The sequence below is a fragment of the Peromyscus californicus genome, unplaced genomic scaffold (assembly GCF_007827085.1).
Source record: "Peromyscus californicus insignis strain IS unplaced genomic scaffold, ASM782708v3 Scaffold_9__1_contigs__length_137607984, whole genome shotgun sequence".
Lineage (NCBI taxonomy): Eukaryota > Metazoa > Chordata > Mammalia > Rodentia > Cricetidae > Peromyscus > Peromyscus californicus.
This window is the reverse complement of record NW_026294617.1, coordinates 18,365,179-18,390,538: the sequence shown is the minus strand read 5'-3', so window position 1 is coordinate 18,390,538 and position 25,360 is coordinate 18,365,179. Positions and strand designations below refer to the sequence as shown.

At 40.6% G+C, this 25,360-nt stretch overlaps 2 protein-coding genes across 2 annotated transcripts; one reads left to right on the top strand and one right to left on the bottom strand.

Annotated features, from left to right (window-relative positions):
- Positions 1 to 518: 518 nt before the first annotated feature.
- On the bottom strand, positions 519 to 19,505 carry Bbs12 (Bardet-Biedl syndrome 12). Its single transcript, XM_052729901.1, is given in 4 exon segments — positions 519 to 2,249; positions 2,251 to 2,887; positions 17,540 to 17,648; positions 18,696 to 19,505. Coding segments are annotated over 2 exon segments (2,121 nt in total). The 5' UTR covers positions 2,872 to 2,887; positions 17,540 to 17,648; positions 18,696 to 19,505; the 3' UTR covers positions 519 to 749.
- Positions 19,506 to 20,373: 868 nt separating this feature from the next.
- On the top strand, positions 20,374 to 24,618 carry LOC128105063 (centrin-4). The gene is made up of 5 exons (XM_052729907.1): positions 20,374 to 20,501; positions 22,199 to 22,345; positions 22,750 to 22,878; positions 23,689 to 23,826; positions 23,987 to 24,618. Exons 1-5 carry the CDS (start codon positions 20,499 to 20,501, stop codon positions 24,074 to 24,076), a joined length of 507 nt encoding a protein of 168 aa, XP_052585867.1. The 5' UTR covers positions 20,374 to 20,498; the 3' UTR covers positions 24,077 to 24,618.
- The last annotated feature ends 742 nt before the right edge of the window (positions 24,619 to 25,360 follow it).

Here is a 25,360-nt window from a genome sequence, read left to right as displayed (position 1 = left end):
TTAAACTCTTCTATAAGTTGCCTTGGTCACAGTCTTATTACACCAATAGAAAAGTAACTGAGAGAGCATCTCTATACTTATAGATGCAGAGAATAGAAGGCTTGACCAATCTTTATCTAGTCCATGTATGGTTTGACTTAAGCAGTGTTAAAGGATGTAATCACTCCTGTTTGACAAATAAGTGGGTTTGTTTCTGCTTAAGCAGTAAACATCACAAGTTCAGTGTTCATCTTACACGAGAACACCCACTCTTTCAGGTCTTGCCATTGGTCCTCTGTGCTGCTCTTGTGGGACAGAGAGGCCAAGGAATTATCAAAATCTACACAACAATCTGAATGCAGATTCTGCCATAGAGCAAAAGCTCTCTGCCTCTGATCCAGGTGTATCCTACAGCATTTGTGATACAATAACAGGCTAATTTGTGAGCCTATAAATAGGGTAAAATTCAGAACTACAGTTATTGATAGACATCAACTATTTCATTCTTGGCAACCACTAATAATGTAGACACTACAATCTGAATATAAAAATTTATTAGGGCTAGAGAAATGGCTGTAAGGTTAAGAGTGCTTGCTGCATTTGCATAGTTGGGTTCCCAGCATCCATGCTGGGCAGCTTATAAACCCATTAATTACAGCTCCAGGGCATGTGGTGCCCTCTTCTGGCCTCCTTGGGTGTGTGTGCATGCACATACACACCTTAAAATTTATTAATATGATACAGCTTATTTCCCAAAGATTTGGCTAACCCTACAAAAATAAAAGTCCATCTAATTCCTGTGAATTTATCTGTGTGTGTGCAAGTCCAGTAATGATTTCACTGTCAGTCTGAAGCACTAAGAGTACTAAATCCAATGCTCGGCGCCACGCTTCAGTCTTTGGTGTAACAGTATCATAAACTCTGCGAACTAGCTCCAGGTTATCTGAAACACCTGAATGAAAAACTCCACCACTTAGTTGACTATATTTACTCAAGATGTAAGATGAAGGAGAGCCAGAGTTGGTGGCAGTTTGTACATGATGTTGAATGAACGTGCTGGCTTCCATTGCTGATGGGTGAGTGGCAGTGTTAGACATGACAGCTGACAGGTATTCATGCCACCCACTTGCCAAGCACTTCAACACAGTAGGTCTGTAGACTGACAGAGATGAGGCCATCCAAGAGGAAGAATCAGGAAGCCATCCTGAACAAGCATGGTTTTCTTTATTTATAGATTGCTCGGCAAGAATTTGAAGATGGCTAAGACATAAAAATTCAACAGCACCACCTCCAAGGAAGACCTTCTCCTCTTTTAGGGCATGATATAAGCGATATACACAGGACCAGAACCTGTCTTCCTTGGTTTCCATCTGAGTACTTACTGGGCAGGTAAGTACTGCTGTAACCAAATTAATTCCTTCTGTTTTTAACAAGATTGCCATTCTGTTGTTCCTGTTTGTATCATGAGGACTCGTCCAGAAGGTCACAGAGACCCCACTGCCCACACAGTCTTCATTCACTTGTGTAACATAGGCTACAGGCACTGCTCTTGTAGCCTCTGCAAACGCTTGCAACACATGGCCACTCACTGACCCCATTACCAGTCGCTTACTATGCATGCATTTTTCAGTCAGATGTTCAGATACACTTCCTTGTGCCAGGACGAGGTTCACATCCAACTGGATTAACACCTGCAGCACACTCTTTGTCCACAGTTCTTCTGCACTGTCTCCTGGAAGTTTCCCACTATCTAACGTGCTCTTCATATTTCCAGACTTATTAAATCCCAGGTGGCGGTAACTCTGTGTGAGGTCACCCTCGATGAGAATCACTCGGAAAGGCTGATCCTGCAATTCCTTTATCAGAGCACTACTAGACGTGGGTACAACAGTGACATATCCTGAACAAACACAAGAAGAAGTTTCAGGTAAGCCAGGGAGGCAGCAAGTGAGGAGTCTTGAAACATCAAACACAAATGGTGCCACAGAGTTGGCTTGCTGCAGACACACACTCTGCCGCTGCAGCCTCACAGCTTCCTCTGCCAAGGCCATGCTGCTGCGGTCTCCATGGCTCAAGCCAACCGCTAACTCCACCAAATCATTACATCTCCAAGTTTTGGGAGTCGATCTACATTGTTCTAGAAATCCATCAGGTCTGCTTATCCAGGGGCTATGATCTGTCCTATTAAAATGCCTACTGTGAGTTAATGCTGACTTTCTGCAGAAAGAGTCTGTATACGCGCTGTGTTGCAGAGCTCGTGGTGTGTTTTTTTTCCATTTCAACCTTAGCCTGAGTTTTGAAGAGTTTGGGTGATTGTGCATGTCTCCCAGAAAGACTGTAAGCAGACAATAACTGAGATGTAGCATCTTTGAAATCATGCTTTTCCTGTAACAACCCAGGATCTGAAGGCACTTGGAGAAAAGGACACAAGCTGACATCAACTGTTTCACGCTCATAAACTGCACTTGTGTTGTCCATGTGGTCAAATACATTGTATATGGGTACTTGAAGGGAAACTACTGCTTCAATGCAAGAGTTCAAGCCTTCGGACATTACTGACACTATTGCTGGAGTGGGAACACCCAGATGGAGACATTTTTCAACAGCGCTGCTCCATGCACCAACAAGAAACAAAAGAGTGCTGGTTCCAATTCTGTATGTGCCATTCTGTGCTTGAACTGCTTCGTTGAGAAGCTGCCCAGCTGCACAGGTTAAATCCAGACCTTCGAGAAGCCTGACTGTTGAGCTGATTAACACACTTTCATGACACTCTGCATCTATAATAAACTTGGAGGCTTTTACTGGGCCCAGGAAACTTCTTCCTGTTTGTGCAAATGATGAAAGCTGTTGAAGTCCCACATGCCTTCTTTTGTTTATGACTCTGTAAGCCATCACCACGAATAATTATCTGCAAATAAACAAACACGTGAAACTTTACTGAGTGATTGATGATGATAAGTGCTACATAAAGTGAAGAAAACACAGCTCACACTTTTGGATATAGTTTCAACTAATGTGATCAGTGTGATGATGCAGAAGAGTAACATAAGGGCGTGGGGGACAGGGTGGTGTAGAGAGGGTTGACCACTCCATATGGCAGAGGAAATGGAGAGGAGCACAAGGCAACAAGCAAGGTTTCCAGAAGGCAATCTGCAGAATGACTTGAAACATATTTGTGCTGTGACTTTTTGAGACAGGGTCTTTCCAAATAGCTCAGGATGGTCTTAAATCTGTGATTACTGTCTCCATCTCGAGAGTGCTAGAATTACAGGTGTGTTCCATCATGTCATCTGCAGGGTAAACTGTGCAAGCTGAGCCAGCAAGCTGAAGGGGGTGGTAGTGAATGTACAAATATGTTAAAAAGAAAGGAAGGAAGGAAGGGAGGGAGGGAGGAAGAAGGAAGGAAGGAAAGAAGGGGAGAAAAGGAAGAAAGAGAGAAAAGGAAGAGAGAGAAAAGGAAAAAAGCACTGTGTACTAGGAGCTATACAAGAAGCCTGGTATTGCAGGAATATAGCATACATGGCAAGGAGCTGAAGGACCTAAGGCTCCAGTAGAGGAGGAGTTGGACTATGAGGACATTTCATGCTATGCCAAAAACTTAAGCTTTATCCTATAATGGGAACCACTTGTGTTAAGATTAAAAAATCACTTGATGTAGTGTTTGTAAGTTTGTATTTCTGAGTCTAGAGGCCTGGGCTTGAACTTTGCTCTACTGCTAATTAGGTTGGTCGCCCTTCAGTTTAGACATCTGGAAAATGAGACTAATCACAGAAGCTACTTCACAGCTACTCTGAGGAGTACAGTGTTCAGAACAGTGCTAGCATACAGTTTTATGTGTGTTCAGATATATTACCATTCTGATAAGTTTGGACTGACTAGCTAAGTACCAGACTGAAAGCAGAGTAGCCACTTAATTTTCTAAGAAACATGAAGCCAGACAATGGGGAGACAGATTGGGTAATGATTACATGATGAAAGAAAAGGGTGCTATTTAAAGAGATCCAAGGGCAATTGAAATTATTCAAGCTAAGACTTTAGAAGTCATATCCAAAATGAATACCACCATGAGAAAGACTATTCAACTAAAAAGCTTTTAAAACAATGGTACTTTCTTTCTTCTTTTTGTTTTTATTTTTTGAGACCAGGTTTCTCTGTGTAGCCCTGGTTGTCTTGGAACTCACTCTGAAGACCAGGATGGCCTTGAATTCACAGAGATCTGTAGCTAGAGTTTTCCTGCCTGGCCCACAGTCAGGACAAATCTCTCTCACCTGCCAGTCCCACAGCCACTCAAACCCGACCAAGTAAACACAGAGACTTATATTGGTTACAAACTGTATGGCCGTGGCAGGCTTCTTGCTAACTGTTCTTACAGCTTAAATTAATCCATTTCCATTAATCTATACCTTGCCACATGGCTCGTGGCTTACGGGCATCTTCACATACTGTTTCTCATCATGGCGGCTGGCAGTGTCTCTCTGACTCAGCCTTTCACTTCCCAGCTTTATTCTCCTCCTTGTCCTGCCTACACTTCCTGCCTAGCCAATGGCCAATCAGTGTTTTATTTATTGACTAATCAGCAACACATTTGCCATACAGAACATCCCACAGCAGAGATCTGCCTGCCTCTGCCTCCTGAGTGCTGGGATTAAAGCTAGGATTAAAGGTGTGTGCCACCACATGGCTAACAATGGTACTTTCTAACTGAAAAACCATCTATACTAAAACTACTGCCTTGGGAGGTGTGAACTCCACTAGGTGAGGGACTGAAGATAAGTGATACTATATGACTTTATGATTCTATGAATATTTTTAATCAGAATCTTGTTCTAATATAGACCATAACTCTGGTAAATTTGTTTCTGAACTAGCTACATTCATCTGTGAAAGTACAATTCCTCCAGAATAGCGTCTTACAGGCTTTCAAGGACTAACTAAGGTAACTAAGGCAGGCCCAGCAATAATTAAGGCATTACATGAACTCGGTCTCAAGTCCTTTTTTTCAATGAAATTTTCAATCTTACATAATAAACACTTACAATACACCCACACATATTCCTTGCTAACATCAAAACATAATATTAAAATATACTCTAGGACTTAACAAATTTGAATGATTAGATTCATGTCTTACATCTATCTGGTCTTACTTTTTCTCTTTCACCTCATTCTCCTGTTATCACCATCTCCCTACTAAACTCTTGACTCTATTTATGAATGGTTTCAATCACTCCATCTAGCACATCTTCAAATCCTCTGCCTCTCTCTGATTCCATCTTACTTACCTTGTAAAGCTACTAATCTTGATAAAAGTGATTTTAATTTAAAGGATACAATTTAGATTTAGTGCATTCACAAGGTTATCCAAACTACCACCTCTACCTTGCTCCAAAAGATTTAACAGTCACAAAAGAAAACCTGGAAGCTACTAAGCAGTTACTCTGTTTCCTTCTGTAATTGGTAATTGCTAATTTGCTTTCAGTCTGTTTTGACCTATTCTTGGTATTTCATATGAATGGAATCATGAAATATGTGACCTTTCTGCATTTTATTTAGTTTATTTTGGGGGTTCTTCCACATTTATTAATGAACAATAATTCACTGCTTTTCATAGTGGAATAATATTCCTTGGTAGGTACCAGGCTTTATATATCTATTTATCCATTGCTAGACATTTGGGCTGTTTCCACCTTTTAGCTACTGTGTTTGTGTCTTTGTTTGTGCTGCTGTGAACATTTCTGTACAAGTATATTTTTTAATCTGCTTCCAAATCTTTTAGCTATAAATCTAGACATGAAATTCCTGGGCCATATGGTAATTCTATGTTTAGCTTAGGGAACTGCCCAGATGTTTTCCCAAACAGTAGAGCATTGCCAGTAGCAATGAACAAAGGTTTTGATTTCTCCACATTCTTACTGCATTAGTTTTCCAGGGCTGCTACTCGAAATTACAACTGTCAGGAGGCTAAAACAATACACATTCTGACTCTGGAGATGATGATGCTGCAGGGCAGTGCTTCCTCTCAGGACTCTAGGGAACGATCCTTTTTTTTTTCCACCCCCTCTTCCAACTCCTAGTTACTCCTGACATTCTTTGGCTTTTAGTTACATAACTTTAGTCTTTGCCTGTTTCAATTGTCCTGTTTGTTAATTACAACATCAACTTACGGCCTACCCTAATCCAGTATGACTTCATCTTAACTAATTGCATCTACAAAGACTACTTTCAAATAAAATCACATTCTGGATGGATATGAAGTGTGTGTGTGTGTGTGTGTGTGTGTGTGTGTGTGTGTGTGTGTGTGTGTGTGTATTTGCACTATTCAGTCACTAGTACATTCAACAACTTTGTTTTGCTTTTGCAAAATTATCAATCCCCTAGCAAATGTGAAAAGATAGCTCACCATGGTTTTGACTTCCATTTTTCTAATTACTAATGATATTAAACATCTTTTCATGGGCCTACTGGACATTTGTATACCTTCTTTGGAGAAATGCCCATTGAAGTTTTCTGCCTATTTTAAGGGTGGGTTATTAAAGGTTTGTGTTGTTGAGTTGTAAGAATTCTTTACACACGTCAGATAGTAAATCCTTATGAAACAACAGCCAATCTCACACTCATGGACCCAACCAACTGCTGATAAGACAATATTTGAAAAACACAAAAACAAACTCTACATCTGTTTTGAACTTGTAACATATATTCTATTATCATTCCTTAAGCAACGTATTATAACAACTATTAACCCAGCATTTGCATTTTCTTAGTTTATTATTATATTAATTTTAAGAATACTATATACCTAAGTATGTGTGTAGGCTAGATTTAAATACTCCACCATTTTATGTAAAGCACTTATGTATGTGTGGACTTTAGTTTCCACAGTGGAGTATTAAACCATTCTCCTAAGGACACGGAGGGAGCTACCCTATTTGATTGCAAGTACAACCTATTGTTCTATAGGAAGTCTTTTCTGTTTTGATAATACAGTTTGACTCATAAAAATTTTTAGTTTTGGTAAAATTTAACATTTATTTGTTGATGCTGTTGCTCATGCTCTTGGTGGCATATGAAGAATCCACTGCCAAATCCAAGGTTATACATATTTAAACCCAGTGTTTTCTTCAGAATTCTATACATTATTTAGTTTACTGATTGATTTGAGACTAACTTGTGATAAGGTGTGGGGCGGAGGTCCTTTTGCATGTGGATATCCAGTTGTCTCGGTGCCTCCTGTTAAATGAACTATTCTTTCTCCTGTATGTTCTTAGTACCTTTATAAGAAATGAACTCGTTATACATACATGTGTATTTCTTTCTGGACTGTCAATGAAATTGTATTGAAGAATATAATCATTTTATGCTAATACCATATTTTTGCAAAAACTGTAACCTTCTATTAAGTTCTGAAGCCAGGAAATTTTAAATATTGTTCTTTTCTTTACATTTATATTTATAGTTTGCCATAAGCTGATTTTTGGAGATAGTGATCTGTGGTGGTATTGTGTTCCCCAAAATATTATGTACCCTAATAAATTTATCTGGGGTCAGAGAACAGACAGCCACTAGATACAGAGGCTAGAAAATGGTGGCACTCACGCCTTTAATCCTAGCATTCCAGAGGCAGAAATCCATCGGGGATCTCTGTGAGTTCAAGGCCACATTGGAAAGAGCCAGGCATGGTGACACACATGGAGTGATGGTAGAAGGCAGAAAGGTATATAAGGCATGAGGACCAGGAACTAGAAGCATTTGGCCTGGTTAAGCATTTGGCTGGTTAAGCTTTCAGGCTTCTAGAAGCACAGTTCAGCTGAGACCCATTCTGGATGAGGACTCAGAGGCTTCCAGTCTGAGGAAACAAGATCAGCTAAGAAGTTGGCCAGGTGAGGTTAGTTGTGGCTTGTTCTGCATCTGATCTACCAACTTTCACCCCAATAACTGGCCCCAGGTTTGATTTTATTAATAAGAACTTTTAAGATTCATGCTATAGTGATCTGTTTCTCCCTCCATGAATATCTAGTCAATGGAGAAATAGTTTTTGAAAGGACAAATTTAAAAGTTTGGCTATTTATCATCTCTAGCAAAATTTGAGAGTTTACCTTGTATGAGATGTTTGATGCATATCACAAATGAAATCACAACAAAAATATAAGATTGATACTAAAATAATTAACCTATTTGTGGAGACTGAAGCATAATTGAGTGACAGGTACAACATCTCCTAACTAGTAAGTAAAAGGGGAAAACCCCGTGGAACCACTGCCCAAGTTTACACAGTTAATTACTGTATCAACCACGTTTTGCTTCATTTCCACCCAACTTATTCTTTCTTCTTTATCTTCACTTCTCTCTTTCAAACCCTCTGCCTTCTTCTAAGCTCTGCTGAGACCCTTGACTTGCAGATGTCCATGTCTTTTACGGGGGTGGGGGTTGTGATAAGAGTTCTGCTATGGTCTCCTTTCCGGTTCATGATTAAACTAAAAGACACCACTCTGAGTGGAAAAGAACCTGGAACAACAGAAAAAAACCCATAGCTATCTCAAATTCAGTCTGTATTGAATAATGTTACAAAAGGTTTTTTCCCAGACAAAAGATGGATTTCAACCATCTATAAGGAAAAAGTCATATATAACAGATATCAAAATTAATACTCAAAAGAGATCTTTTAGCATTTGAAGAATCTATTTCAAATTTGAGTAATAACTGAAAAATAGTTTTAGCATCCCTAACTTTGGAAGAATTCCTAAACGGTTTCGAAGAGGTTGAAAGAGACTAATCACTAATACAAACTCAAAATAAGAATGCCTCATTTTCTAAGAGGTTGGGTATAAAAAAAGACAGTAAAGATGTAGTGGGTAGCCATTCCAGCTTTGATCTGGAAGTTCCAACCCCCATTGAGACTTTGGCAACTGTCACGCCTACAAGGCAGGGCCAAGGGAGGCGCCTGGAGACCCAAGATCTGGATCAGCCAGCGCTCTCTCTGTTCTGGGACCCTGGATGGTGGAGGTGGGCCAAGCAGAGTTCCAGAGAACACCGCTGGACTGCGATACACCTTCCCCAGACCTACCTATCCCTTAATTTGTAAGTTACGCCATTAAATAAATCTCCTTTTAACTACGTGGAGCGGCCTTAATAATTTCACCAATATCTGGCACTCACGTGAGGCAAATTCCAAAGGCCTGGGTGGCTCCCGCCCTCAGCCTCCTCCCCGGCTAGCGGGTACCTAAACCCGCCTGCAAAGTTCCATATAACCAGGGAACGCCTACACGGTTCCATTCCCGAAAAAGGAAGCAGCTAGTCCGGTCTCAGTTCCCTAGCTTAGGCCCGAGACCAGCGAAAGAGGCACTCCCCCGCTTCCTGAGTGCCGGCGCCGGCTCTGGCTCCCGCCATCTTGACCCAAGTGAGCTGCAGTCAGTCAAGATCACCAGCAGGCCCTGCTTTGGAGCTGTACCAACGCCACCTGCTGGCTGAAAAGTGCTACTACACCCCCCAAAACCAGGAAAGGTAAGCAAAAGTACCTGATAATTTTACACTTTAAAATTGACTAACAAATTTTGAGTAATTCTTGTAATATGGCTGACAACATTACCTCACAAGAATTTGAAAACCTTTTTGCCTGTATGATGAATGACATCTTCCTGGAAATATATGAACTTCCTAAGGCATATCTGGCCTGTACCATTTTGGCATTCATTGTAATAATTCACACAGTTTTCAAACACTGGTTTAATAACAAGAACAAAGATGAGTCATTATTAGACTGATACAAGCTTTAAGAGAGAGCCATGAAGGCTTACAGAAAAAGATTCTCTCTCTGGAATCTGCTAACCAGGATTTACAGGCTTTCAAAGATAACAATGAAGGCTTACAGAAAAAGATTCTCTCTCTGGAATCTGCTAACCAGGATTTACAGGCTTTCAAAGATAACAATGAAGGCTTACAGAAAAAGATTCTCTCTCTGGAATCTGCTAACCAGGATTTACAGGCTTTCAAAGATAACAATGAAGGCTTACAGAAAAAGATTCTCTCTCTGGAATCTGCTTTAAAGGATAGCAATGAAACCTTACAGAAAAAGATTCTTTCTCTGGAATCTGCTGATCAGGATTTACAAAACAGGCTTGTACCGAAAACTGATCTTATTGATAATAAATGTAAATATTTAATGGACAGAACACTAACTCTCCAGACACTATATAAGGAAGAAAGATTACCGTTAATTGATAAGATAAGGTCCATGGAATCACGTGTTTCTGAGGAACATAAAAACTTCTATGATTCCATGAGAAATCTGGAGTCCCTTGCCAGAGAGGAGGTTCACTCCATAGAACAGACCCTAGGTGCTCATTTGGGGGCCTTAGAAGAAACTCTCAGTAAACATGACAAGGGACCTAATAAGCAGAAGGGCAAGACCATAGAGGTTGTAATATCTCCAAATGGCTCTCACACAATGGCTTATCCTGTTATCATCCATGAGAAGCCAGCAGATGACACACACCCCAAGCCATATAATACATATACATTACAACCAATTTCAACAAGGGACTTTAAAAATATAAAGGAAGCAGTAGTTACGTATGGGATACACTCCACATACGTAAAACAGATGTTAAATTCGTGGTCTACCTCACATAGAATCATCCCAGATGACTGGCATCAGTTAATTTCAGCTGTTCTAGAATATAGCCAGCAGCTACAGTGGAAAAGCTGGTTGAGAGAAGAGGCAAAAAATTTAGAACAACAAGGTAAACTCAGAGGTTTTGTGATCTCCCATGATCAAATACCTGGTGAGGGATGTTTCACTGACAGGAATGTACAAGCCATTTATGATGAGCATACAATATCCCTATGCCGTACAGCAGCTCTAAATGCTTGGGAAAAAATTCCAGAACCTGGAAAACCAACTGAGGTATACACAAAGATATTTCAGGGACCGCACGAACCCTTCACTGATTTTTTACAAAGACTGAACACAGCTATAACAAGAGCTGTATCAGATAAAGAATTAAGAAAAGTATTAACTGAGTCCTTGGCGTTCGACAATGCTAATGCAGAATGCAGACGAATACTTACACCATTAAAGATCAGATCAGCTCCTTTGGAAGAATGGATTCAGTATACTAATGGTGTTGAGTCTCGTAACTACAGTAATGAGGCTTGGATAGGAGAGACAAATCCCAGAGGTGAAAGAAGGCCCCGTGTTACCAAATGTTTTAAATGTGGTACACCAGGTCATATAAGTAAAAACTGTACGTGGGGTACTCCTAGAAGTAATACTCCTTTTAGGAATAGCCTAAACAGGAGACCCCAACCACCTCCCGGATTATGTAGAAGGTGTGGCAAAGACTGACATTGGACCAGTGAGTGCAGATCAAAAATAGATATACGAGGCAACCCTTTACTGGCGGGAAACGCCTCAGGGGGCCTCTTGCAGGCCCCCAAATCAAATGTAGTATGAACATTCCCAGTCACTGTGGAAGAAATTCCTCTCCAGGACAACTAAACCAATGCCTAATGTAAAAACCGATACTGTAATGGATGATAAAACAGCTCTGATAGGTGAATCACAGTTTACAAAGAACACTATAAAACAAATATTTTGGCAGACTTCCATAAATGATCAAAGACCAAAGCTTAGAATTCAAATTAATGGCCTGGTTATGGAGGGCCTGGTAGACACAGGTGCAGATGTGACTATAATTACACCAAAATCATGGCATCTGAATTGGCCTCTTCAAGAGGTAGATGTCCAACTTTTAGGAATTGGCACCCTATCTCAGATAAAACAGAGTTCGAGATGGGTTGAATGCATAGGGCCAGAAGGACAGAGAGGAAGGCTGAAGCCATATGTAGCAAATGTAGCAGTAAATCTTTGGGGCCGAGATCTGTTACAACAGTGGAATACCCAGATTAAAATTCCTACACTTTCAGAAAAGGAATACAGACCAATGCATGTTTCTAGGAATAATATCATCACATGCTATAAAAATCAGGCACCAACCATTCAGGCTGTTCACAAACAGAGCACAACTGCTGTTGGAACTCTTAGAAGTACGAACTGCCTTACCTTTAAAACAGCTAACTAATAAACCTGTCTGGGTTGGACAATGGCCTTTGACAAAAGAGAAGCTACAAGCTTTAGAACAGCTGGTTCAAGAGCAGTTAAATGCTCAACACATTGAAGAATCTACCAGCCCTTGGAATTCTCCCGTGTTTGTTATTAAAAAAAAAGTCTGGTAATTGGAGAATGCTGACAGATCTGAGAGCTATTAATAAAGTAATTCAGCCAATGGGCTCCCTACAGACTGGGATGCCCTTGCCCTCTCTGTTACCTAAAGAATGGCCTATAATAGTCATTGACTTAAAAGACTGTTTCTTTACCATATCCTTACAAGAAAATGATAGAGAAAAATTTGCCTTCACAGTACCTAATTATAACAATTCTCAGCCAGTCAAGAGATATCAATGGAAGGTCCTCCCACAGGGAATGATAAACAGCCCTACTTTGTGCCAATACTTTGTGCAGAAACCATTGGAGATAATTCGTGTAAAGTTTCCACAATCCATAATTTATCACTATATGGATGATATCCTATTAGCTGATCCAAAGTTAGATACATTAGAAAGCATGTTTGAAGAAGTAAAAAAAGTTTTGCCTCGCTGGGGACTGCAAATTGCTCCTGAAAAAATACAAAGAGGAGATTCTATTAATTACTTAGGCTATAAGACAGAGCTACAAAAAATTAGACCCCAAAAGGTACAACTAAGGAGAGATCGATTGAAGACTCTTAATGATTTTCAAAAGTTATTAGGAAGCATTTCCAACTTACTGGGTATCATGGGAATACCCAAAGATGGACTACAAAATTTGGCTAATACTCTAGAAGGGGACAAAGAATTAAATAGTCCAAGAGAATTATCAGCCGAAGCTGAGAAGGAATTGGCTCTAGTAGAAAAGACAATTCGAGAAGCACATGTGGATCGTGTGGATCCAGAACTTAAATGCATTCTTGTCATATTCCCCTCCAGACATTCCCCAACAGGTATTTTGGGTTTTTTTTTTTTTTTTTTCGAGACAGGGTTTCTCTGTGTAGCTTTGCGCCTTTCCTGGGACTCACTTGGTAGCCCAGGTTGGCCTCGAACTCACAGAGATCCGCCTGGCTCTGCCTCCCGAGTGCTGGGATTAAAGGCGTGCGCCACCACCGCCCGGCTCAACAGGTATTTTGATGCAGAGGGAAGATATTATATTGGAATGGATATTCCTACCATGTAAACCAAATAAGAAATTAAAGACTTATATAGAAAAGATCTCTGATTTGATTCAAAAAGGTAAACTAAGACTTCGCCAGTTGACAGGAATGGACCCAGCAGAAATTGTAGTACCTTTAACTAATGAGGAAATTTCATCACTATGGAAAGATAATGAATACTGGCAGAGAGCCTGCAGTAACTTTTTGGGAGAGATTAACAACCACTATCCCAAAAGCAAGAGAATAGAATTCATAAAGAAGACTGAATGGGTCCTTCCTCACATTGTACGACAAAAGCCAATTTCTGGAGTCCTCACATTCTATACTGATGCAAATAAATCAGGGAAAGCAGGATATAAATCAGGAGACTTAAGTAAAGTGGTACAAAGTCCATACAGCTCTGTATAAAAGGCAGAACTGTATGCCATTCTTATGGTACTGATGGACTTCACAGAACCCCTCAATATAGTCACTGACTCTCAATATGCAGAGAGAGTTGTTTTACATATTGAAACTGCTGAATTTATTCCTGATAATACAGAATTAACTTCATTATTCATACAATTGCAGGAAATCATCAGAAAAAGGGAACATCCTATATATATAACACATATCAGATCCCATACAGGTCTGCCAGGACCTCTAGCACAAGGTAATGATGAGATTGATCAGTTACTAATAGGTAATGTGCTAGAAGCCTCAGAATTTCATAAGAAATACCATATAAATAGCAAAGGTTTGAAGAAGGATTTCTCCATCACTTGGCAACAGGCTAAGGATATTGTGAAAAAATGTCCTACTTGTTCCATCTATAACCAAATTCCATTACCTGCAGGGAGCAATCCAAAAGGTATACAAAGAAATGAAATTTGGCAGATGGATGTGTTTCATTTTGCAGAATTTGGAAGATTAAAGTATGTACATCATACCATTGACACCTATTCAGGATTTCAATGGGCAACTCCTATGAGTTCTGAAAAGGCTGATTCTGTGATTACACACCTATTAGAAGTTATGCCCATCATGGGAATACCTGTACAAATTAAGACAGACAATGCCCCAGCATATATCTCCAATAAAATGAGACAATTCGGCCGGGCGGTGGTGGCGCACGCCTTTAATCCCAGCACTCGGGAGGCAGAGCCAGGCGGATCTCTGTGAGTTCGAGGCCAGCCTGGGCTACCAAGTGAGTTCCAGGAAAGGCACAAAGCTACACAGAGAAACCCTGTCTTGAAAAACCAAAAAAAAAAAATGAGACAATTCTTTGCTTATTACAACATAAAGCATGTTACAGGTATACCACACAATTCCACAGGCCAAGCAGTCATAGAAAGATCCAATCGAACTTTAAAGGATATGCTAAATAAACAGCAACAGGTAACAATGACTCCTAGAAATAGATTGCATAGTGCTTTATTAACCTTGAATTTTCTCAATGCTGATGAGAAAGGAACAACAGCTGCAGAGAGACATTGGACGACAGACAAAACTCCTGAACTAAACCAACAGGTTTATTTCAAGGATGTGCTGACCTCAGAATGGAAACCTGGATATGTTCTACGTTGGGGAAGGGGTTTTGCCTTTGTTTCTGCAGGAGAAGAAAAGCTATGGATACCAACAAAATTAATAAAAATTCGATTCGAACAGGAAAAACCCCTTGATGAGGAGAAGTAAAAGATCATCCACCAATGTGACATCTCTACAAGTTGTAAGAAAAATTTAACAATCAAAGGTTGGGGTAGGGTTCTGTTTTTGTCTTTCCAGGATAATGGAAACACCCATCTTCCAAAAATCATAAGGCCTTGGATATCTGGATGTTTACAGCAGAAAGAAAGAATCTATTGGTACCAATCTACACACGGTAAAATCTCACTGTCTAACATCTATCTCTCTATCAACCTAGAAAAGTTGTGGTTCCAATTCAATTATAAGCCAAGCTGGCTTTGGAGATGGAATTGGCTCACTCCTTCTCTAAACCCAAGCATATTGCTAAAAGAAAAGTTTGAGAGATTCTTCAGTCCCATATCAGAAGAGCCCTCTGGTGTGGGACAGAAGGAAACCAATAAAAAGGGACCATTGTCTTCTAGATTCTAATTCTCTCCATGCTTACTCTTGATTTCTCAGAATCCTTTCTTACATGCTATGTCCTCTTTAAATCCAAACCTTCCATTTTGATAACAAATAAGTTTTTCCAATAGCAATCTCGGAAGTCTCCAGAAGGAAGATGGGGCCCCAACAACAGCAACTCTACCCAATCCAGAATGATGCCATGGTAATCATCATCATACTACACTTCTTGCCAGAATTTCAGACAATCTTACCCATTACTCTAAGACTTGCTGCAGAACCTACAGTTAGTCTAACTGAGATTTAACTATCTGACCTTTCTCACAGTACCCAACAGAGATAACATTACCCCCTAAACAGCAGGAAGCAATTCTAAGAAAACGACGCCCCTTCTCCCTTAGGTTTCATAATTCTCAGGGTTATGGATGATGGTTATAGGGTTGGGGGTGGAAGAAAATATTAGAATCAGTATTCTAAAAAAAAAAAAAAGAGAGAGAGAAAAAAGGGAAAAGAAGAAATGGAATGGATAGGTATAAGATATTATGGTAGATTATTGTATATACTAGTAAACAAATTTAGTAAAATAGCAGCCTTAGATAATTTGCACTGTAATTTGTACTGTTATGGATTCTTATATGTTGATACAAATGTAAACTATTTTTATATTCCTGTTTAAGATAATTTGTATATTGATACAAATACAGAACTATATTTGTTAATAATGTACATATATTTCTACTCTTATTTGAAATATTTGTATATTGATACAAATGTAAATTTATATCTGTCATACTTTATGTATGTTCTACTTCTGTTTAGGATATTCGGTATATTGATATATATTTAAGATTATTGTCATATTGCATATTGCACTATATATTCCTACCTCTGTTATAAATATCTTGTGTATTGTTACAATTTTGAAGTCATTGTTCTTTACCATACATTTGCTTATAGACTGTTTACCTTGTTTATGTGAAGCCTTAGTCCTTAGGTTATTTAGGTAGATAAGACTTATAGATTTATAGTCACCTATGCTTGTCATCTCTATAGTTACGTTAGTTAGGTTATCCAGATTTACGGATACATAGGTCAGATGGACAGGTAATCTTCAAACACTTCATAGACCTAGAGAATATGGCATTTAAATAACTTAGAATTCTGTTGATGTGAGACACAATTGCTCCTGGCTGCACCAATTTGATCCCGAGAGAATGTTGGGCTTCTAAGACACTTCCATTTGGAAGTTTGTGTTCTTGGCACAAAATGGCCTACTGGGCAAAGAAATGCCCTTGCCTCGACGGCTGACAGTACAAATGCAATGCTGTCCTTTCTGGACAAGCGGGACACAAGGAAAGTGACCACTGTACTCTGCCAAGACAGGGTAAGATGGTCTTTCAGAATTCCTGCTTCTGAAAATGGTCTGTCAGATACTTTAGGCCTGTAGCCAATTTGAATGCACCAACAATGCTGAGAAACATTAGGTGACTGTCCAGGCTGCCAGCTGTCTCGGTCTACTCTTGCAAGATTCCCGAAAGTTGCTTGCATCCATCTACCATTTCTCAGGTACCATTATATTCCTTCTCAGGTCTTTGATGGGATTGAAGACTAGCAGTTATAGTTACAACTTAGTAGATAGAACATATTAAGTATTAGATTCAGGTTCTTTAGGATAGGACACCTTTTGGAATGATCTTTGTAACATGCCATTTACCTATGCTCTATACTTCTCTGGATTTTAGTATGTGTTTCTTGCTTGATATTGTTTGCATTGGTTGTAGTTCCATCTTATCTAGGTCATTATCCTTCATTATTCCTGGACAATATTTGATAACCATTCCTTTGTATATAGTCTTGTATTAGGTTAGAACTTTCTTATTTAGACAAAAAGGGGGAGATGTAGTGGGTAGCCATTCCAGCTTTGATCTGGAAGTTCCAACCCCCATTGAGACTTTGGCAACTGTCACGCCTACAAGGCAGGGCCAAGGGAGGCGCCTGGAGACCCAAGATCTGGATCGGCCAGTGCTCTCTCTGTTCCGGGACCCTGGACGGTGGAGGTGGGCCAAGCAGAGCTCCAGAGAACACCACTGGACTGCGATACACCTTCCCCAGACCCCGCGACCTACCTATCCCTTAATTTGTAAGTTACGCCATTAAATAAATCTCCTTTTGACTACGTGGAGTGGCCTTAATAATTTCACCAATAAAAGAGGATGGAAAAATGGGTTATTTCAGAAGTGATTAAATACCTCTGGTAACTGTTCTTGGCATTTTCGTTCTGTGGTGCCCAGCAATGATGCCTTCCACAAACAGGTCAATGTCATTACTTGTCAGAATAATGTTTCTTTAACTTTCAATCTGTAATTGGAAGGCAGAGTCAGATCATTTAACTGGGAGGTTGATTTTAGAAGTTTTCTTTACAAAGACTGTAACTCGTGGTGGCGCACACCTTTAATCCCAGCACTTGGGAGGCAGAGCCAGGCAGATCTCTGTGAGTTCGAGGCCAGCCTGGGCTACCAAGTGAGTCCCAGGAAAGGCACAAAGCTACACAGAGAAACCCTGTCTCAAAAAACCAGAAAAAAAAAAAAAAAAAAACAAAGACTGTAACTCGTCTTGGCTAAATATTCAGGTTAAAACACTCAGACATGCTTTTTAAGGGTTATATTTTATTTCTTGATGGGTATACCTAGAATTTTCATCATCAGAACCAAGTATGTTCACCTCCAGTCTCCACCGAACACCATAATCTCACCGCAACACTCCACTGTGTAGAAGCCTCTCAGGAAAGTCTTCACTCCTTTGTCTGGCAGAGAAAGTTCACACCCTTTCACTTCTATGCTCAGAATCTTAATCTCCCTAATTCACTCCAAGTAAAGGCCATGTCCTCACACAGCACTAAAATCCACGCTTCTTCCTTTCTGACTTGTCTATTCTGCTTTGCTCAGGCCTCCTTTGTGCTTTTAGAATATGCAAGGCATGCTCCCTACCTCAGTATTTCTACATGTCCCTCTTTCTGGAATGCTCTTCCTTAGGAAATCTACTGCCTTAACTATCGTTAAACACTTCCCCAAATTTCCTTTTCAGGGAAGCCTACCCTGGTCAACCTATTACAAGCCACAAATCTTTTTTCCTGCCATATGCTAAATACTGTTTATCTGCTCCACTTTCTTTTTATTCTCTGGAACTTGGCAGAATGAGCGTAGTACATTTATTCTGTACAGGCCATCATTTTCTGTTGAACAATTTTCCAGATGACAATTCTAGCTAGCCCAAGGATCTAGTCCACTGCCTGACCCTTGAGCACAGGCATTGGACAGATAGTTGCTAAGTGCCACCTTACCCCAAATTTGAGCAAACATTAAAGGAGCAAAGAGATGCTACTGTTAGTATTCTTCTTTCAAGTACCTTTGGACCCTTAGTTGGGGCCCTTTAATTGCTTTTAAAGGGGGTTCCTCCTTCAAATGATAATTAGAATTGTCTCTGAAAAAAACAGAAATATAACTAAATGATTAACTGCCCCAAATCAACATTTACTTTTTCCTAAGTTTCTTTTAAGCTCACCAGTGGCTGCTGTGGTATATGATATGTAGAGTGCACTGAATAAATTCAGTTTAATAATGTGTGTGGCTTTCCTATCTTGCTAATTATAATGAAAGTTTTATGTACAGAATAGGAGTAGTCACTTTTCAAGACTGCAGTATCCTAACCAAGTCTAGAAATTGGAATCTGAACTTATTGATAGAATTCCTGGCCAGTCTCTCAGCTACATGACTGCACATGCGTTGTCCAGTACCCAAACAAGAGGCTTTGTCATCCCAGGGCCTTATGTCCTATGTAATCCGTGTGCTGTGTGGTCATGTAATTTGCTCAGCGTGATCATGTAATCTATGAGCATGCCTGACGTAGCTATGTAAGCCCATATGTACACGTTGCACGTTGCGGGGAAATCCATAAAAAGCGGGTCACAGACCCCTCCCTCCTCTCTCTCCCTGCACCATCATTTCCCATAGGCCTAAGCACCCCCTTCCTGTCTCCTTCCTCTAATAAACTCTTATAGTGGGTTTTGTTGTGCCTCGTGGCTTTTCTCGAATGGTAAACAGTGCCGCTTAATGGGTAACACAGCACCGCATAATAACTAACACTTACCATTATTTTTTTTAAATCTGGGCATAGTGGCAGGTGGATCTCTTTGAGTTTAAGGCCAGACTGTTCTACATAGTGAGTTCCATACATATGGAGACACAGTCTCAAAAGATAATAATAATAATAATAATAATAATAATAATAATAAAATTTAAATCTAGAATATCCAAAATCCTAAATCATAGTGATGCAAAACTGGTTTAACTGTAGCGGTCATATATATGTATATATTGTGTGTATATATGTGTGTAAATTTACACACATATAAATGACTTATATTCGTTTCTGTGCTTCAGAAATCTCTTTAAAATTAGTGTTAAATAAGACTTTGAAAACTGGCCAACTTTCCAGACAAGATACGTGGCCAGAAAAACAATAGATTATAGGTAAATGACTTAGCACTACTTCATTCCCAAAACATTTTGTGCATTATTTGAATTCCCACTGGAAAAACTTAAGACAGGAAAAACGGCTTCTAATGTAAGGATAAACTTAGCTATTCCCCAGGAGCCTAAGATTTACGGACTACAACTACAACGTGTGTCTGCGAGGTGAGGCGGCGGCTTTGGGACATGTGCCTTGCTTTACTCAGCACACTGGGAAGCCACTGCTCTGCAGCCCTCCTGCCCAGGAGGACGCCAGGCTCAAGCCCCCGCCCGGTCCACCCCGCCCCCACCCGCCCGTCGGCGGGCGCGTGCCCTCGAGCAGCTCTGAGGTGGAAAGGCCGCAGGACGGTTGGTCCAGTGCGTGGAACCCGCGAGACACTGCTCCCGTCCCCACCCTCCCTGCCCTTCCGGCCCACGGGGCCCACGACCCTCCTCACCGCGCTCCCCTCCACACAACGCGGAATCCCAGGCAGCCCAGCGCGCAGAGCACTCTTTTCTTCCCATTGGGCGCAATGGCCGTCAATCACGGAAGCTGGTAGGCGGGCTTGCGCTCCGAGCGCGGCCTTAGCAACGGCCGGCTCCCAGCGCGGCCTTAGCAACGGCCCTCCTCGAGCGCCAGCCAGGAGGGGGAGGGCCGCTGTTGCGCTACGCGGCTCGGACGGGGGAGCGGGTTGGGGCCATGGTAAGTGCTATGGGACCCGAGTGTGGCTGCCAATTTACTGATTTTCCTGTCAGGATCCTTGGATACCCTTAGTGACTAAGCCAGGGGACAGCAGGCCACCAACAGCCAGAGGGCCATCAACTCAGCCGCAGACGGGAAGGGACCACTGACTGAGCCACTGAGGGTCAGGGGGCCACCAACTCAGTCACTGAAGAGGGCTACCTACTCTCACTCAATGTGAGGTTGAACTGTTGACCTTGTGTACATCCTACTTCACAAATGAGTCTGTCAGATATGCTAAGCCTATAGGCTGAAGATGATGCCCCAGCACTTCGGAGAAACCTCAGGTGACTGTCCAGACAGCTGTCTGTTTCTGTCAACTCACAAATTTTTTGCAAGTTGCTTATGTGCACTTCCTGTTTTTATTTTTGTTAGCTAATATTATTTCCTTCTTGGGTCTCTGAGGGAGTTGAAGATTAGTTAGTTATAGTTGAAGGTTAGTTAGTTATAGTTGAAGATTAATTAGGATACATTTTGGACTTACCAAAATAGGATAGATAATGAAATTATTTTCTCTGAATTTGTCAAATACAAATGGACTAGACATTGTTTAGGTATTTATTACTTGTATATATTGTATATAGTTATTGTCCTTTTGTATGTAGTTTTTCTTATATTAGTTATAAGCTTTTTCTTTTTTTTCCTTTTTATTAAAATAGAAAAGGGGAAAAAAAAAAAAAGATAAGGGGGCCACCTACTTAACAACTGAGGGTCATCAACTCAGGCGCTGACAGGAAGCGGGGCGCCTAGTTAACCACTGATAATTAGAGGGCCAGCAACTCTTTCACTGAAGGGAAGGGGCCACTGACTCAGTCCTGATGGTCAGGGGTCCACCAACTCAGGCCACTCACAGCTAAGGGACCACTGACTTCTTGCTGAGAAAATGCAGACTCAGAAGGCTGCCCTCGGATCTAGGACGACCACAGCCACTAACTAATATAAAGCAGGCCACTTAGATCCGCAGTCACCTCCAGGGCTTCCTCACTTCCACCTTCAGAGAGAAGAATCTGTAGTGGTTCTGTGACCTGGCTGGGTGACAGAGAGAAGCGAACAGTAGAAAGGACCGTCATCTTCCACTCATTAAGCCAAACGTTCTCATCCAGATCTGTGGAGTAGCTGTTCACCAGAACCGTGCTTTTTCACTTTGTGCTCCTGTAGAATAGGACACTTGCTAGTGGAGAGTGGGAGAGGATAATTGTGTTCTAGGAAGCATTCACCACCCCCACCCCCATGTACTGTGATACGTATATGAAAAGCACACATTCCTTAAGTTAATACTTTCCTGATAAACCAGGACTAACTGCATTCTGATACAACACCACACAGTTCTATGCTGTCTTCCTTCACTGCTTCTCTCTTCAAAGGCGCTAGTTTTATAAGGAATATCTAAAAGAAAAAAAGAACACCACACTTTCAATCAAGAGATTAATAATCATACTCAGGAGGCTGAGGCAGGAGGACTGGGAGTTCCAGGCCAGTCTGGGCTCCATAAGGAGACCCTGTCTCAAAAGACAAAACAAACAAACAAAAAAAGATATTAGTAACCAAAAGCATTAACAAGGGGTTGGGGAATGAGCTCATTCTATAGAAGGAAATGGGATACTTGAATATGTGCACTCTAGTTATATAGTTTTCATCCACATGTATATTTACTGCAGGCATCCAGCCATCGAACAACTTTAGACCAATGGAAGAAAAAAGCAGCGAAACTTGAATTGAGTGATGCCCAAAAACAAGAAATAAAAGAGGCCTTCGACTTATTCGATGTTGACAGTTCTGGAACCATAGATGTGAAAGAATTGAAGGTTCTGAAATTATTTCTAAGACATTTGAAAAACCACACTACTCTCTCTCTCTCTCTCTGTGTGTGTGTGTGTGTGTGTGTGTGTGTGTGTGTGTGTGTGTGTGTGTGTGTGGCTTGGGGGGATAGAACCCAGGGCTCTAACTCTAGGCTTGCCCACAGCCCATAACCGTAGTCTTCTGAAAGGTATGTATGTATACCTGCCCCGAGTCAACAATACAATATCTTTTAACATTTTAGTTGTGTCCTTGGTTGATGGGTAAGTCAAGACCCAGAATTATCAAGGTTATGGACTCTGTCACAGTAGGATCAGCTCTGATTGTGTTAGAGAACAAAGAAGCTATTAATTAGTAATTTAAAAGTTCAAGGTGAGATGGCATACTAAAATATATCCCCTTCCTGTTGCAGATTGCAATGCGGGCCTTAGGATTTGAGCCAAAGAAAGAAGAAATCAGACAAATGATAGCAGAAATCGACAAAGAAGGAAATGGCACCATTTGTTTTGAAGACTTTTTTGCCATTATGAGTGTGAAAATGGTACAGTCACTCTACTTGTCAAAGAAATGCCTTCAGAGTCTTGTACATGGCTGGGGCTGGAGCATTGGGATTTCTTGGAGGAACTGGAACTAGTTCTTTAAGGGTGGGTAGGATAGAATAGCACAGCAAGAACAGACGTTTTCGGAGTGGTAAAGATTGTAGAGAAGGGTTCTATTGGAGGATTATTAAGGCAACTCCATGTAGTTAAAAGGGAAGTTTATTTTGGGGGATAACTTACAACAAGTAAAGGGGTAGGTTACAGGATCCGGGAGAGGTGAGGTGCAGTCCAGCTGGGTTCTCTGGAGAACTCCACTCAGTCTACCATCCAGCATCCAGGATCACCAGGAACAAAAAGAAGCCGGCATATGTGGATCTCGGTCTTAAGGGCTCCCATCTTGGCCCCGCCTCAAGGGCAGGTCATAGGTAGGCGTGACAATTGCCGGAAGCCTCACTGAGGGTAGTACTTCTAGGTCAAAGCTGGAACAGCTACCTACTACAGGGTTCTGTCAGGACATACTGACATCTGGCAAGATGGAAGGAGCACACACACCACGCCTTGGACCTGGCAATCACTGAGTGCCTCCTTTTGCCACTGTTCCTGAGAATACCCCCTGGCTCTTGGAGCTTGCTGTCTTACGTGCCTCAAGGGCAGGTGTGAGTATGTTGAAATAATTGTTACAAGGGCAATAGACTGAGAACTCAGCCTCCTGGTACAAATGTGCACGTACAGCTCTAGAATTAATAGCCCTACTAAGTCCAGCTTGATGGAACAAATAAAAAATTTAACCAATGACATTTCATTTTCTAAAGAGTGAAAAGGATGAGAAAGAAGAAATACTGAAGGCTTTTAAATTATTTGATGACGATGCTACTGGCAGTATATCGCTAAATAACATCAAGAGGGTTGCCAAGGAACTAGGGGAAAACTTAACAGAAGATGAATTGCAGGTAAATATTGTTTATTTTATAATTACAATGTGTGTATAATTTTATATGGCTTATATAACTTAGTTGTATCTACACAGTAAAAGCAAAAAATTCCTGGTAAGTTTCCATTATTATACATTTTTAATAGTTTCAGTCTATCATGTCACATTTTGTGTTCCAGGAAATGCTCGATGAAGCAGATCGCGATGGGGATGGAGAGATTAACGAGGAGGAGTTTTTGAGGATGATGAGGAGGACCAGTCTTTATTAGCTCTGCTTCTTGCCTTCTAGGAAGTTTTGACAGCGTGCCTGTTAAGCAGTTCAATAATGCGATACTTTGGCTCATTCATTTCCATTTTTAGTTTATATGCTCAGCTTAGTCTCTTGGTGTCTAATCTATGCAAGAACATCATTAAGTCTGTAGTAGCAACAATAAAAAATGCATGACTTATTTGAAACTTGAACCCCCAAACAGTATTTTTACATGCTATTTTTAAAGCTCTAGGTTCCAAAGACATTCAAAATTTATTTTTCAGTTAATAAACTTGGCTCCCACATCCAAATGAAATTGTTTATAAAAAAATCTGAAAATAATATTTTTCCATTATATCCTTTCGTATGACTTTAAAAACACCAACAAACTTGTTTTGTTAATCATTTCTTCAAATATGTAAAGTATTAATAAAATTGACTGATGTAATTACTGGTAGTTACTGCTGTGTTTTGAAGAAGGCAACTTGGTAGTGGATTCTTTAAGAGATGAGGCCATTGGAGTTCCTCCTTTATTAATGAGGTTAAGACCCTTTTAAAGAGTCTTCAAGGCTCATGAGGTGATTCAGCAGGTCAGGCACTTGTCACCATGCCTGACAACCTGAGTTTGGTCCCACGTGATGGAAGGTGAGAACTGGCTCCCACAAGTTGTCCTCTGATCTCTACATACTCACACAATACATAAATGTAATTTAAATTTATTATTATGTGTATGGGTGTTTTACCTGCATATATATTCGTGTACCATTTGGTGTCTGGTGCCCACAAAGGCCAGAAGAGAGCTTTGGAATTACAGAAGGTTGTGAGTTGCTATGTGGGTGCTGAAAATTGAACCCCTGGCCCCAGGAAGAGAAGCCTGTGATTTTAACTGCTGAATTGTTCATCCAATCCCCATAAATGAAATTTTAAAAAATTAAGTCTACTTAAAAGTTGGGGGGGGGGGCTTTGCACGTTCATGTTCTGTCATGGGTGCTCACAGTGAGGTCTTCACAGATTAACGCTAGTCCTTTTATTATGGACTTCGATGACACAAGACTACCCAGCTTGTTACATTTGCTATGAGAACAAAACTGAAAGACAAGCATAATTAGGATCACTTAGAACTATTTTGAATACTGCTTGGAAGTTCTGTAGGTGGAAGTTTCTGTCCCACCAGCAGCTCCCAAATAAATACACTGAGGCATGTATTAATTACAAATGCTCGGCTGACAGCTCAGGCTTCTTACCAGCTAACTCTTACATTTAAATTAACTTGTATTTTTTATCTACCCTCTGCCATGTGACT

What these genes read in the sequence shown, in the direction of transcription:
- LOC128105063 (XM_052729907.1), top strand. An exon ending in CCATTATGAGTGTGAAAATG is followed by an intron (nt 22,879 to 23,688) that starts GTACAGTCACTC and finishes CATTTTCTAAAG; the next exon opens with AGTGAAAAGGATGAGAAAGA. An exon ending in TAACAGAAGATGAATTGCAG is followed by an intron (nt 23,827 to 23,986) that starts GTAAATATTGTT and finishes TTTGTGTTCCAG; the next exon opens with GAAATGCTCGATGAAGCAGA.